Source organism: Pseudophryne corroboree, chromosome 3 (genome assembly GCF_028390025.1).
Source record: "Pseudophryne corroboree isolate aPseCor3 chromosome 3, aPseCor3.hap2, whole genome shotgun sequence".
Classification (NCBI taxonomy): domain Eukaryota; kingdom Metazoa; phylum Chordata; class Amphibia; order Anura; family Myobatrachidae; genus Pseudophryne; species Pseudophryne corroboree.
In genome coordinates this window covers 223,949,868-223,966,329 of record NC_086446.1, presented here as the reverse complement: position 1 = coordinate 223,966,329, position 16,462 = coordinate 223,949,868, and the positions used below count along the sequence as shown (strand labels likewise).

Genomic DNA, 16,462 nt, shown 5'->3' with positions numbered 1-16,462 from the left:
CTGATTCTAACTGTAACATAACCCTTAAGAAAGCAACAACTATATACAAGTCTTGCAGATGTAGTCCGCACTGGGACGGGCGCCCCGCATCCTCTATGGACTAGGAGAAAAAGATTTACCGGTAGATTTAAAATCTTATTTTCTCTTACGTCCTAGAGGATGCTGGGGACTTCGTAAGGACCATGGGGTTTATACCAAAGCTCCCAACGGGCGGGAGAGTGCGGATGACTCTGCAGCACCGACTGAGCAAATGCAAGGTCCTCATCAACCAGGGTATCAAACTTGTAGAATTTTGCAAAAGTGTTTGAACCCGACCAAGTAGCAGCTCGGCAAAGTTGTAATGCCGAGACGCCTCGGGCAGCCGCCCAAGAAGAACCCACCTTCCTAGTGGAATGGGTTTTTACTGAATTTGGTAACGGCAATCCAGCCGTAGAATGAGCCTGCTGGATCGTGTTACAGATCCAGCAAGCAATAGTCTGCTTAGAAGCAGGAGCGCCAACCTTGTTGGCTGCATACAGGACAAACAGAGCCTCTGTTTTCCTAACCCTAGCCGTCCTGGCTACATAAATCTTTAAGGCCCTGACTACATCCAGGGACTTGGAGTCCTCCCAGTCCCCCGTAGCCACAGGCACCACAATAGGTTGGTTCATATGAAATGAAGAAACCACCTTAGGCAAAAATTGAGGACGAGTCCTCAACTCCGCTCTATCCACATGAAAAATCAAATAGGGGTGACAAGGCCGCCAATTCGGACACCCGCCTTGCAGACGCCAAGGCCAATAACATGACCACCTTCCACGTCAGAAATTTTAATTCAACTGTTTGAAGAGGCTCAAACCAGTGAGATTTCAGGAAACTTAACACCACGTTAAGGTCCCACGGTGCCACTGGGGGCACAAAGGGGGGTTGGTTGTGCAGCACACTCCCTTCACAAACGTCTGAACTTCTGGGAGAGAAGCCAATTCCTTCTGAAAGAATATAGATAGGGCTGAAATCTGTACCTTAATAGAGCCTAACTTCAGGCCCATATCCACTCCTGTCTGTAGAAAGTGGAGAAACCGGCCCAGGTGGAAACCTTCCGTAGGAGCATTCTTGACTTCACACCAAGATACATACTTCCTCCAGATACGGTGATAATGCTTTGCCGTCACCTCCTTCCTAGCCTTTATCAGAGTAGGGATGACTTCCTCTGGAATACCTTTCCCAGCTAGGATTCGGTGTTCAACCGCCATGCCGTCAAACGTAACCGCGGTAAGTCTTGGAACACACAGGGCCCCTGCTGTAACGGTATCCGGACTCCAGGTCGACAACAAAAAGGTCGACACACCTTAGGTCGACGCCAATTGGTCGACACACCTTAGGTCGACATGGACAAAAGGTCGACATGGACAAAAGGTCGACATGAACAAGGTCGACATGGAAAAAGGTCGACATGAGTTTTTTTTTTTTTTTTTGGAATTTTTTCATACTTAACGATCCACGTGGACTACGATTGGAACGGTAATCTGTGCCGAGCGGAGCGGAGCAAAGGCACCATGCCCGAAGCATGGCGAGCGAAGCGAGCCATGCGAGGGGACGTGGTGCACTAATTGGGGTTCCCGGTCACTCTACGAAGAAAACAACACCAAAAAAACATAAAAAACTCATGTCGACCTTTTTCCATGTCGACCTTGTTCCTGTCGACCTTTTGTCCATGTCGACCTAAGGTGTGTCGACCAATAGGCGGCGACCTAAGGTGTGTCGACCTTTTTGTTGTCGACCCTAAATCCCAGACCCGCTGTAACAGGTCCTCCCTGAGAGGAAGAGGCCATGGATCTTCTGTGAGCATTTCCAGAAGATCTGAGTACCAGGCCCTTCGAGGCCAATCTGGAACAATGAGTATTGCCTGCACTCTTCTTTGTGCAATAATCATACACTGAATGCTTTTTGCCAGCAGTGCTCCCTGAAAATAAAAAACCTAACAAAATTCTTTTTCAGAGAAACTCTGGAGAGCTCCCCTGTAATGCACCCTATCGCCTCTGGGCACAAAATCTAACTGAGGTCTGGAGGAGGGGCATAGAGGGAGGAGCCAGTGCACACCCATACTAAAATTTCTTTGTAGTGCCCATGTCTCCTGCGGAGCCCGTCTATACCCCATGGTCCTTACGGAGTTCCCAGCATCCTCTAGGACGTAAGATAAAATGGTTTATTAGTAGAAGTAGCAGCTGAGGGAAGAAAGGTCGTCTTACCACTTGTCACTTCTATCCATCGTATTTAAGTCCTCTAGTAATGTGCCTGGCCACTTTACTATGGCTTTAGAAATCCATGCACAGGCAATAGTGGGCCTTAACGCCACTCCTGAAGCAGTGTATATGGATTTGAGCGTAGTGTCAATCTTACGATCAGCCGATTCTTTTAATGCGGTAGATCCAGGGACAGGTAAAACCACCTTTTTTGACAGTCTGGAGACAGATGCGTCAACTATGGGTGGGTTTTCCCATTTTTTTCTATCCTCCTCAGGGAAGGGAAAAGCAACAAAAACCCTTTTTGGGATTTGGAATTTTTTCTCTGGGGTTTCCCAGGACTTTTCAAATAATTCGGTTAATTCTTTAGGCGCAGGAAAGGTTAGCGAGGCTTTCTTACTGTCCGTGAAGTAAGCCTCCTCAACCTGCTCAGGTGGTGTGTCAGTAATGTGTAACACATCCCTAATGGCTTCAAACATGAGCTGCACCCCCTTTGCAAGTGATGCCGGCCCCATCAGCACATCCCCATCACTGTCTGCCGTGTCAGAGTCGGTATCCGTGTCGGCTTGCATAATCTGGGCAAGTGCTCGTTTCTTTGGATATATGCTAGGGGATTTAGAAGTAATAGGAACAGAACCTGACCAAATTGCCATAGATTTCTTTAAAACCTGAGTTTCAGGCTCGGTATGGGCTACCCTAGTAGAAATCTGAGATATCATTCCCTTAATGGAAACCAGCCATTGTGGCTCAGATTCAAAAGTCTGAGACATGATATTACATTCCTGGGTACATGGAATGGATTCCTCTGGAGAAGATACTTCCTCTGCAGCATAAAAGACACAGAGTCCCTGGACATGGCTATATGAGAAACTTGCATACACCCACGCACACACACAGGAAAATGTCAGACACAGTTTCCCCCAAGTACCTTCAAAGGAACACAGAGTTTGGAGCCAGACCCCACACAGTGCTCAATTAGGCAGTTATAAAATAAATACCTGGCGCTGACTATGTACCCTAATAGACTACACCGTAAACTACCGCTTCCACCCCTTCTACAACCCCCTGGTACTGCACAGGATAGCTGGAGTCGTGTGTAGGGACAGCGCTCCCTGTCAGTGTCTGTCTACGGATCTGCAGAGAGAAAATAGTGCTGGTGAGCTGCTGGGTCCGCTCTGAGGAGAAGCTCCGCCCCCTGAACATGGCGCATCTTCCCACACTTTCAAATCTTTATACTGGCTGGAGGTATGGTGCTAGCAGCGTTACCGAGGTTCCTGATAGCCTGAGTGGCCAGTTTAGGGTATTTGTGCTGGCTCAGGGCGCCCCACTGTGTACCGCTGAGCACTCCGGAGCGCAGTGTCAGTACTGTGCTCCCACCCTGTTGCTGCCATTCACACCGGCTCCCTGCTATTCGGGTCTCCGGTGACACACTCACCACCGGAATCTTCCGGCTGTTAGGGGATGGCGGCATGCAGCGGGAGTGAGCGGTCGCCTCGGGCGGCTAACGATCACCCTCAGGAGCTTAATGTCCTGTCAGCGGAGATAGTGGCTATTAACCTCTCTGGGTTGGACACTACTTCCCCTCTAAGTTCCATGAAGCAGGGAGGCTGTTGCCAGCAGTCTCCCTGTGCCTAAATACTCTTAGAAAAAAAAATAAAACTACAGAAGGACCTCTAAGATCTCCCCAGCTGTGACCGGCTCCTCCGGGCACATTTTCTAAACTGAGTCTGGTAGGAGGAGTATAGCGGGAGAAGCCAGCCCACACTATTAAACTTTTAAAGTGTCCATGGCTCCTAGTGGACCCATCTATACCCCATGGTACTAATGTGGACCCCAGCATCCTCTAGGACATAAGAGAAATTATGGTCCTTTTAATTAGGATGAATTGTCTATGACTTTATAATATTTTTGTGTGTGTACACAGACCGGTCTGGTATCATTCTGACTTTTTAAATGTGTTAAATTAAATCTCTCTCGCTAAGCGCTGTCTTAATTGTATTTTTCTTGTGTGATAATAAGGGTGGAGTATTTCCCTTAAAGTGACGGCAGCTGCTGGGAGAGATTGGCATTATCTATAAGCGCCAAGTCTTATAATATTTATTTGTATTCTATTGGCAGGATACGTACCCATCCCCTGACAATTAGATGTGTGCACGCATCTGCTCAGCTGGAGACGTGAATGAAGAAATTAAAATGTTCAGAATATTTCCAATTACGGGACATTGATAAATAAATTGAGCAGCAAGGCGAGGCTTTTTCTGAAATTAAGTCACTGACAAATTACTTGCAGGAGAGATTTTTCCTCCAGTGAGTCAGATTTCTTTCATATTTTTTTTCTTTGTTTATCAAGAGCTTCTGTCAAGCTGCCACATACCCATGCTATAATTTAACAGGGAGACAGATGCAGGCATCCCAACTGCCAGGCAAGGAAGAGACTAAAGTTTATCCTCCGTGTTCCAACTTTCAGGGGATCAACGCTAATCAAATTAAAGATCTTTGTAATACATATTTAGGTATGCAGAATGCTGTAGTGCAGGCAGAACAAAGGTTTAGAAGCCGTTAAGTTTAACTTGATATATAAAACAGACTGTTTGGATTCTGATGGAGGAAATTACTCTGAGAAACTCTGCAATAGGAATTAAGATGCTCTGAGAGTCTAAGGGGTGCATTCAATAGCTGTCGGAAGCTGCCTTCTTGTCGGAAAGATGGCAGCTTACAACAGATTTTGGTCGGAAGGGGTTCAGACCTATTTAAAATGTGCATTTTTTTTCCAACAAGTCGGGAATTCCCAACTTGTTGGTAAACACGTGGATCGGCGGAGTAGCCGCCGATCCGTGTGCTTCTGTCGGAAATGGGGCCAAATCCGACAGGTTTTGGCCCCCTTTCCGACAAACTCAATCCTCCGACTTGAAAACAAGTCGGATTGAGATAAGACGGGGAGCAGTGCGGCGGGCTACGAGGATGAGAGGTACCTTGCCTGGCCAGGCACCTCTCTCCCTGCAGTGCCTCCCCCCGCTGCCGCTGGCAGCTCCAACCGCCGCCCGCTGCCGTACAGCTCCCCCCGAATATCATTGTTTCATACATTTACCCCACAGTCTTTATATATCAACCACTGCCCAGCAGTCTGCCTGTTTTGTAGCAGACTCACTGCTAATCAAACTGATGCTATTCTCAACTGCAGACAGGGCACCACAACGTTTTTATATTGGGGGGTGGGGCAAAATATAATTTCATTTTGGTGTCCCTAAATTACTGAATTTCACTCCCTCAGGGGAATATGGAATTACCCACCACACCTGAGGGGGAAGATCATATAAAGTTAGATGTGAGAAGGGCGCAGGGCTGGTCCCAGAGGAGGGGTCAGTCCACAGTAACTAGCCACACACAGTAGGGACTGAAGCTGGGTGTAGGGGGGAGTAGGGCCCAGGAGGCGCGCAGTGTTGGGCTCTGGGGGTAGGAGGAGGTGGAGCAGCCAGAAAGGGGTTCACCTCCATTCTGACACTATTCATGGAAAGCCTAGATGTCAGCCACATAGCACCTAGCGACGCAGTACACTGATTGGCTCCTGTCAAATATTTGGGGAGAGAGGGCAAGCCGCCCCAATTGCCGTTACAACACCTATGATTGCACTGGTACTGTTCAGTCCCAGAGTTGAATCTAATAGCAGCGATTGTGTAATGAAGCCCCTTAATGCACCACCAATGCTCATTATACAATAGCTTATAACCCTTTTCCACTGACATAAAAATCCTGGGATTTTGGTCAGTAGGAAAGGAAATGTACCCAAGACTGAGTCCCAGGTTCCCGACCCTGTATCCGACTAGGGTCACGGAGCTGAGACCCGGCAACCTTGGAAAAGAGGTATTAATCAAGATTTTGCATAGCAGATAAAAAAATTTCTGATTACAGATTTAATCCTATTCAGAGGTTTAGAGAAGGTATGAAAAAACATGGGCAGTAAATAAAGCAATAGGCTTATATCTTTTCAAACTCTGTTAACATTTAAATCAGTGGTTCTCAAACTCGGTCCTCGGGACTCAGTTCATGTTTTCCAGGGGGTCCAGCAGGTGCACAGGTGTATTCATTAGTCACTGATGCATTATAAAAGATCCACAGGTGCAGCTGACTATTTCACTTGTGATTCTATGAGACCTGGAAAACATGAACTGTTTGGGGTCCTGCGGACCGCTTTTATGGACCTATGCAAAAAAGATATTTTAACATTAAAAAATGTATGGTACTAGTAAAGAAAGAAGGAAGAAAAAAAAAGTATCAGAATTAAATATTTCTAAATTTTCATGGGATACTTGATGCCCATTTACTGATAATTAGTTATTGTTTTTGGTGGAGATTTACACATAACAGAGATATCTGCCCAACAATCAAGCACAGAAGGCTACACTTGCAAACTATTTAGAGGGGTGGGATAAGGCAGCGATTTCACATTCACTCATATACAGACAGATAAGCATTCTCAAGTAAGTGATACATATTTTGCTGTCACATAAGGACGCTCTTCCCTATATCCCACCTCTCAGCCTCCCTCTGGTCATTACCAAAAACGACTTCTCAGTTGCTAAAAACAAGCATATTTCTGAAGGCTAGTATTACTGGAAGCTGTTTCCTATAAATGCACTAGAAGTCATGTAACAGGAGTGCTCATGGGGTGAGGTCCAGTGACTGGGGTGACCAAGATGTCTTTCTTTGGTGAAGTGTTGCCTTAGCAATTGTAATGCCATCTGGTGACAACATTTTTAGCTGAAATTTCTCTCTCAATAAATAGCTAGTGCATCCACTGAAATGTCCAAATTTCTCTTCATTACAAGCCTTATGCTCGGTATGCAATATATCTTTTGTTATACCGTCGAACGATAGATTGCGAGTACAGTGGCGGATGAGTACATCCGATATGTGAACAAAGTTGTCCCCAGACATATCACGTTGGCCCTGCAACAACAGCCAATGCTGATATAGCTTGCAGATAAATCGGTAGATCTGGCTGTGTGTACGGCTGACTGGTCCGTTAAGTGGCCATAGGAACTGCCAACAATGACATCACAACTGGGCGGGCAAATTTAAATGCCCATCAAGTTGTAATGTTTGGCCAGACAAATCAAGCAGTTGTTTGGCAAGCGTATATAGCTTCACCAATTGGCCAGTGGATCTGTCAGCATCCAAAGATGAACCTGCTGTGCTTACTGTGTCCATATTTGTATCAGGCTCTGAGTGTAAAGGAAAAAAAAGGCAAGATAGGAAAGGATTTAGGTTATATTTCTCCTAAGGCCAGCATCTGATGAGTGACAAATACCTGTTGAAGTTTATGTCGGGGTATGTAGAGTACTCAGACTTCGTTTTCCTGGCATTCCGCCGTGGGAATGTGCAGAAGAAAGCATTGGCCAGAAGACAAGATATCTGCTCCTGTGACATGGTGACTGAATGATTCATTCTTTTCTTCAGCAATGGAATAGGCTGCAATATAGAAAAAAATGGTCAGTTATTATTAGATTTATCAATTTGAAAAACATGAACAGAGGACTGAACTGACCAAATATTAGTAAAGGTCTGTACATGGTGAGATATTGCCTCTCGATTTTGACTATATAGTCAAAACCGCAAGGAAAGTTAGTGCAAATCGCAAGGTGTTAGACACCTTGCAATCCCGATTCGATCCCGATGCGCACTCCTGTGGGGGTCGGTATCGTAAGGCTAGATAGACTGTGCAAGCAAGTAAATTTTGACTATCTAGTACAAAGTATAGTCAAAATCGCACATAGGGGGTAATTCCAAGTTGATCGCAGCAGGAAATTTTTTAGCAGTTGGGCAAAACCATGTGCAGTGCAGGGGGGGCAGATATAACATTTGCAGAGAGAATTAAATTTGGGTGGGTTATTTTGTTTCTGTGCAGGGTAAATACTGGCTGCTTTATTTTTACACTGCAATTTAGATTGCAGATTGAACACGCCACACCCAAATCTATCTCTCTCTGCACATGTTATATCTGCCTCCCCTGCAGTGCACATGGTTTTGCCCAACTGCTAAAAAATTTCCTGCTGCGATCAACTCAGAATCACCCCCATAGCCAATATCGCACAGCCTATATCGCATAGTCAAAATCGAAATAGCCAAAATCTCACCATGTGTATGCACCTTAAGAGTAATTTAGTGTTTTTAGCTGTCCCTTAAATCCACAGCCCTATTAACGTAGAAGGTCATTTATTCTGGATAATTGGTTAAGAGAGTTTTCTTTGACAGATTACATATTTGCAATCAATAAAATAAATAAAAGGACCTTGGAATTATAGATCACAGCGGACAAAATCAAAATTCATAAAAATGTAGGTACATTAATGTATTGGTATGCCATATGCAGATGTATACAGTATGTACCCAACATACATTACGATTTACTCTAATGCCACTTTAAATGTATTAATTGTAACATGTAATTTCTAGAGGAACACTGTGGCAAAATGGAACATTTACTTGCATCCAGCAATATAAGGCCTGTACCATCCACACTATGGCCAGGCTGGCAACCCCCATTACTCATTGTCCTTCTAATCCTTTATTCTGTCCCCTGTTACCACCTCTATCCCTCTCTCCCAGTCTCCTACATCTCATCCTCTCTCCTCTCCTCTGTCTGCCTCCCTACCCCTCTTCTGTTTCCCCATTGCAATTCACTTCTGCCCCTTCACACCATTTATACCCCACCACTCAACCCTGCTCTCTCCCTCCTCTGCCTGTCTCCTCACCTCTCCTCCACCAGTATCAAACTGCACTCCCTCCCTGTCTCACGCATGCAGTCTCCCTTCCTAGCCAAGGCCCCAGCACCATCATCACACCCTCTTTATCCTCTCCTTCCAAATTACTCCTACCTCAACGCTACAGCAATCCTGATAATCTCATTCACATCTCTCCCACAAACTCATACCCCCTATCTTGTGCACTCTGGAATGCCAGATCTATTTGCAACAAACTGGCCCCCACTCATGACCTTTTCATTTCCAACTCCCTGCACCTCCTGGCCATTACAGAAACCTGGATTACTCCTCATGACACCACTTCTCCTGCTGCTCTCTTTGCTGGGGGCCTCACATTCTCACAAACACCCCGACCCGGGGGTCGCCATGGGGGTGGTGTTGGGATCCTTTTACCCTCAAGCTACACATACCAACTTATACCTCCAGAACCTTCTCTTACATTCTCTACATTTGAGGTCCATGCAATACGCCTCTACCAACCTACTAATCTTCGAGTTGCTGTAATTTACCGTCCACCTGGCATTTCCTCCAAATTCCTCGACAACTTTGCTTCCTGGCTACCTCACTTCCTCTCTTCTGACATTCCCTCCATTATTCTAGGTGATTTCAACATCCCTATCGATAACCCCACAAAATCACCTGCCTCTAAACTCCTCAACCTCACCTCTTCACTTGGTCTCTCCCAGTGGACCACCTCACCCTCCCATGTGGACGGGAGCTCACTGGATCTGGTTTTCACTCACCGCTGTGATATTTCTGATTTCTCCAATTCCCCTTTTCCCCTCTCTGACCACCACTTGCTCTCTTTCAACTTATCTATCTCTGCTTCCCCATCTCTCCCTCCTAAGGCTACCATCACGAAGTGTAACATTGAGGCTATTGACACCTCATCCCTATCCTCCCTGTTTGACTCCCTTCTCTCTCCTCTTCTCTCTCTCACATGCCCTGAACAAGCCACATCCCTATACAATGCATCTCTTACTTCTGCCCTTGACTCTGTTGCTCCGCCAACCACTATTCACCCTCGCAGATCAACACCTCAACCTTGGCACACCAAATGCAACAGATACCTACAAAAATGCTCACGTACTGCCGAGCGACAGTGGAGGAAATTACGCTCTAAAGCAGACTTCCTCCATTTCAAATTCATGCTCTCATCCTTCAGTACTGCCCTTTCCCTTGCTAAACAATCATACTTCAAAATCCTCATTTCTACACAGTCTTCCAACCCCCGGCGCCTCTTTGCCACTGTTAACTCCCTCCTCTGCCCACCACCACATCCTCTCCCTTCCTCATTGTCTGCTCTTGACTTTGCCACTTATTTCACATCCAAGATTGACTCCATACGTCAGGATATCACTTCCCACCAGACCAGCAACCAGCCACCACCCATCCCTTGCCACCCCTCCCCTTCTCTCTTACCAACTCTGACATCTTTCTCCCATGTATCTGGCGAGGAAGTCATGGCCCTCATCCGTTCCCCCCCCCCCCCACAACCTCCCCGCTCGACCCTATCCCCTCCCACCTCCTCCGCTACCTCTCCCCTTCTGCCTGTTCCCATCTTGCCCACCTTCTCAATCTCTCCCTTTCATCAGGCACTGTCCCCTCTGCCTTCAAGCATGCTCTTGTCTCCCCTATTCTTAAAAAACCTACCCTTGATCCTAACACTCTCTCCAACTATCGACCCATCTCTCTCCTCCCCTTTGCCTCCAAACTTCTTGAGCGTATTGTCTATAATCGCCTCACTGCCTTTCTTTCCTCTCACTCACTGCTTGACCCATTCCAGTCTGGTTTCCGTTCTCTCCACTCCACTGAAACCGCCCTCACAAAAGTCTGCAATGACCTCCATGCAGCCAAATCTAAGGGCCACTACTCTCTGCTTATTCTTCTTGACCTCTCTGCTGCTTTTGACACTGTGGACCACCCTCTCCTTCTGCAAATCCTTCACTCTCTTGGTCTGCGTGATACTGCCCTCTCCTGGCTGTCTTCCTACCTCTCTGATCGTTCCTTCTCTGTCTCCTCTCATGATGCTACCTCCCCCCCACTTCCACTAACTGTTGGTGTCCCCTAAGGCTCTGTTCTTGGTCCTCTCCTTTTCTCTCTCTATACGTCCTCTTTAGGTGAACTCATTAGTTCTTTTAACTTCCAATACCACCTCTATGCTGATGACACTCAAATCTACCTCTCCTCCCCTGATCTCTCCACGGCTCTCCTCACTCGTACCTCAAACTGTCTTTCTGCTATCTCTTCCTGGATGTCTCAGCGCTTTCTTAAACTCAACATGTCTAAGACTGAGCTGATCATCTTCCCACCCTCCCGCACAGCCTCACCTCCCACAATTTCATTATCCATTGATGGCACGACTATCTCCCCTAACCCCCAAGTACGCTGTCTTGGCGTAATCCTTGACTCCTCCCTCTCCTTCAAACCACACATTCAGCACCTCTCACAAACCTGTCATTTTCATCTCAAAAACATTTCTAGAATCAGACCTTTTCTCACCCAGGATGCCACTAAGATCATTATTCACTCACTGATTATTTCCAGACTGGACTACTGTAATCTCCTCTTAACTGGTCTCCCTGACAATTACCTCTCTCCACTCCAATCTATCCTCAATGCTGCTGCCCGGCTCACCTTCCTCACCAAACGCACTACGTCTACCTCCCCTCTCCTACAGGCCCTCCACTGGCTTCCCTTCCCTTTCAGAATCCAATTCAAACTTCTCACACTCACTTACAAAGCACTCACCCACTCCTTTCCCATCTACATCTCTAACCTTATCTCCCTTTACTCTCCCACCCGTCCTCTTCGCTCTGCTAATGCACGCCGACTCTCCTGTCTTCTGATTACTTCCTCCCACTCCTATCTCCAAGATTTTTCACGTGCTGCTCCCTTTCTCTGGAATTCTTTACCTCTCCCCCTCAGACTCTCCACCTCTCTACAAAACTTCAAACGGGCTCTTAAGACCCATTTCTTTACCAAACCCAGCCAAATCTCATCCTAACCCTCTGTTCCACGCTCTCTATGTACCCCATCTGTGTCATCCCTGTCTGTCTACCCCTCCCCTTAGAATGTAAGCTCTCACGAGTAGGGCCCTCTTCCCTCATGTGCTTATACTTTTCTTACTTTAATAATCCTCAACTGCCCAGATCCCACAGTTTTTTGACCACCTGGAACTTATCTCTATGTTTACTGGTGTAGTTATGCTTAGTTGCCCTGTACTTGTCCTATATTGTCTTCAACTGTAAGTCACTGTTTTCCTATTTTTTATGTGCATTTGTACTCTGTAATTGGGCGCTGCGGAACCCTTGTGGCGCCATATAAATAAAGGATAATAATAATAATAAGTATGTAATGTCTAAGTGTATAATGTTAATGTATTATGTGAAACAACATGGATGCAAGCCTGTCCTCTAGGTTGAACTCAGAGCTACACAGATATGGGAGTAGAGGACACTTGATGTATAGTAGGGAGTCAGGGGTTAGTTTATTGCCCTTATCTAAGAAGCTATAAACTATAGTTAGAAGAGACATTACAGAAAAGCCAGGCAAGGTTAAGAAAGCTGACCTCTTGAAACTTAAGAAGACATCTGTTTAAAAAGTAAAACCAAAGAAAATCTGGTTTTTCACTGCTCAGGTACACAGTATTGACAGAATTAAGGAAAAGGTGGGGGCTGCTGCTGTGAGGGGGTTATATCTGCCCCTCTCACCCACACTGTTTTGTTAATTTCTGAGGGAAGCAGCCAGGAACTGGGAATGCACCATATCTCTTACATTGTGAAATCCCTCCACACAGAAGGCCTACCTGCTGTTGAGTAAGTTAGGTTTCTGAAATTATCCTCCATATTGTTTTATTTGAACTGTAACCTAATCTGTGTGTACTTTTAAATATTTCTCATAATCTTTGCAACTCTCTTTTCTAACTAAAAGCTCTGTAGATATTCTTGAAATTAAAAAAACTAATTTCTAGTTTTGGTTTCTGTGTTCTTATGCCCAAGGCCTCATGGTCTGTGTTACCTATTGTGTGACGTATTAATAATTGTGTGTGTAGGTCGAAACGAAGACAGCCTTGCGTTTAGTCGCTAAAGTCTCCTTGCTGGTGGCAGTATCCTGTTTAAAGTAATCCAGTAGCCACGGACGGCGATTCTAGGATTGGCGTATCTGGAGAATCGGCTGGTGGTCGTGACAAACACACACATTTTCCATTTGTATTTACATTGCACCTTACACAAATTATTTTAATAAACAAGCTTCTAAGGACCAAGAAAACAGGATTTTAATACCTACCGGTAAATCCTTTTCTCCTAGTCCATAGAGGATGCTGGGGTCCACTTCAGTACCATGGGGTATAGACAGTTCCGCAGGAGCCATGGGCACTTTAAGACTTTTCAAGGGTGTGAACTGGCTCCTCCCTCTATGCCCCTCCTCCAGACCTCAGTATAGGAACTGTGTCCAGGGAGACGGACATTTTCGAGGAAAAGATTTACTTTTAAACTAATGGTGAGATTCATACCAGCTCACACATCAACCATGCCGCACAACATGGCATTCAACTTAACACATGCCAACGGGCATGAACAATTGCAGCAACATGCTGAAAATAATCGTAACACAACACTCGTGTAACTACAAAACTAACAACTGCAGGTAAAGTACGCACTGGGACGGGTGCCCAGCATCCTCTACGGACTAGGAGAAAAGGATTTACCGGTAGGTATTAAAATCCTGTTTTCTCATACATCCTAGAGGATGCTGGGGTCCACTTCAGTACCATGGGGTTATACCAAAGCTCCAGTACGGGCGGAAGAGTGCGGATGACCCTGCAGCACCGATTGACCAAACCTGAGGTCCTCATCGGCCAAGGTGTCAAACTTGTAAAACTTTGCAAACGTGTTTGCCCCTGACCAAGTAGCTGCTCAGCAAAGTTGTAACGCCGAGACCCCCCGGGCAGCCGCCCAGGATGAGTCCACCTTTCTAGTAGAATGGGCATTTACCGAATTCGGTATCGGCAATCCTGCCGTGGAATGAGCGTGCTGAATCGTCCCTCTGATCCAGCGCGTAATGGTCTGCTTAGACGCAGGACACCCAATCTTGTTGGGAGCATACAGGACAAACAGAGCCTCTGTTTTCCGTATCCTAGCTGTTCTTGCGACATAAATTTTCAAAGCTCTAACCACATCAAGAGACTTTGACGCAGTGAAGGTGTCAGTAACCACTGGCACCACTATAGACTGGTTTATATGGAAAGACGAAACCACCTTCGAAAGAAATTGTTGGCGAGTTCTCAACTCTGCCCTATTTTCATGGAAGGTCAGGTAAGGGCTCTTGTGAGACAAGGCCCCCAACTCAGACACCCGCCTTGCGGATGCCAAGGCCAATAGCATGACCACTTTCCAAGTGAGAGACTTCAATTCCATCTCCTGTAGAGGTTCAAACCAATCCGATTGAAGGAATTGCAACACCACATTAAGGCCTCATGGTGCCACCGGAGGCACAAATGGAGGTTGGATGTGCAGCACACCTTTCACGAATGTCTGAACTTCTGGAAGGGAGGCCAATTGTTTTTGAAAGAAAACCGATAAGGACGATATCTGGACCTTGATTGAACCCAATCTTAGGCCTGCTTCCACACCCGCCTGCAGAAAATGGAGAAAACGTCCCAAATGAAACTCTTCAGTAGGAGCCCTCTTGGATTCAAACCAAAACACACATTTTCTCCAAATACAGTGGTAATGTCTTGACGTTACTCCTTTCCTGGCCTGAATAAGAGTGGGGATGACTTCTTTGGAAATACCCTTTCGGGCTAGGATCCGGCGCTCAACAGCCACGCCGTCAAACGTAGCCGCGGTAAGTCTTGATACACACACGGACCTTGCAGCAGCAGGTCCTCGCGAAGAGGAAGAGGCCAAGCAACTTCTATGAGCAACTCCTGAAGATCTGGATACCACGCCCTCCTTGGCCAGTTTGGGACAATGAGGATCGCTCGAACCCTTGTTCTTCTTATGAGCTTGAGAACTTTTGGTATCAGTGGAAGTGGAGGGAAGACATACACTGACCGAAACACCCACTGTGACACCAGTGCATCCACTGCTATTGCTTGAGGGTCTCTCGACCTGGAACAATATCTCTGAAGCTTCCTGTTGAGATGAGATGCCATGTCTACTTGAGGAACTCCCCAAAGACTTGTCACCTCTGCAAAGACTTCTTGGTGGAGGCCCCACTTTCCTGGATGGAGATCGTGTCTGCTGAGGAAGTCTGCTTCACGGTTGTCCACTCCCGGAATGAAAATTTCAGACAGAGCTCTTGCATGTCTTTCTGCCCAGAGGAGGATCTTTGTCACCTCTGCCATTGCCGCTCTGCTTTTCGTTCCGCCCTGGCGGTTTATGTACGCGACTGCTGTTACATTGTCCGACTGGATCTGCACGGGTTGATCTTGAAGAAGATGCCTTGCTTGTAGAAGGCCGTTGTAAATGGCTCTCAATTCCAGAACGTTTATGTGAAGACAGGATTCCTGACTTGACCATTTTCCTTGGAAGCTTTTTCCCTGTGTGACTGCTCCCCAGCCTCGGAGACTTGCATCCGTCATTACTAGGACCCAGTCCTGAATCCAGAACCTGCGTCCCTCTAATAGGTGAGAACTGTGTAGCCACCACAGGAGCGAAATCCTGGCTTTGGAGGGCAGGATTATCTTCTGGTGCATGTGTAGGTGGGATCCAGACCACTTGTCCAACAGGTCCCACTGGAATACTCTGGCATGGAATCGGCCAAACTGTATGGCATCGTAGGTCGCTACCATCTTTCCCAACAACCGAATGCATTGATGGACCGACACTCTTGTTGGCTTCAAAATCTGTTTGACATTCTCTGGATTTCCAGAGCCTTTTCTACCGGAAGAAATACCTTATGTACTTCTGTGTCCAGTATCAGCCCCAGAAAGGACAATCTTGCCGTCGGTTTCAACTGCGACTTCGGAAAATTCATGATCCAACCGTGTTGTTGGAGTACTGGCAGGGAGAGTGCAATGTTCTGTACCAACCGTTCCCTGGATTTTGCTTTTATCAGGAGATCGTCCAGGTAAGGAATTATATTGACTCCTTGTTGACGAAGGAGGACCATCATCTCTGCCATCACCTTGGTGAATACCCTCGGTGCCGCGGAGCGTCCGAACGGCAACGTCTGGAACTGGTAATGGCAATCCTGTACTGCGAATCTCAGATAAGCTTGATGAGGAGGATAAATGGGAACATGCAAGTAAGCATCTTTTAGGTCCACTGACACCATGAGGTCCCCTTCCTCCAGACTGGAAATCACTGCCCTCAGAGATTCCATCTTGAACCTGAATCTTTTCAGGTAGAGATTCAGAGATTTCAGGTTTAAAATTGGTCTGACCGAGCCGTCCGGCTTCGGAACTACGAAGAGGCTTGAATAAAAAAACCTCCCTGTTGTGAGAAGGGTACCAGGACAATGACCTGATCC

At 46.5% G+C, this 16,462-nt stretch overlaps 1 protein-coding gene across 8 annotated transcripts in view; it reads right to left on the bottom strand.

The window, feature by feature from the left end:
- The window catches only part of PARG (poly(ADP-ribose) glycohydrolase), a 330,974-nt gene that overhangs the window by 109,452 nt on the left and 205,060 nt on the right, over positions 1–16,462 (bottom strand). For all 8 annotated transcript variants that reach the window (XM_063958841.1, XM_063958842.1, XM_063958844.1 and 5 more), the window contains one exon: positions 7,531–7,691. In XM_063958841.1, the coding sequence (XP_063814911.1) occupies positions 7,531–7,691 (161 nt within the window). The remainder of the gene's footprint in view (positions 1–7,530; positions 7,692–16,462) is intronic.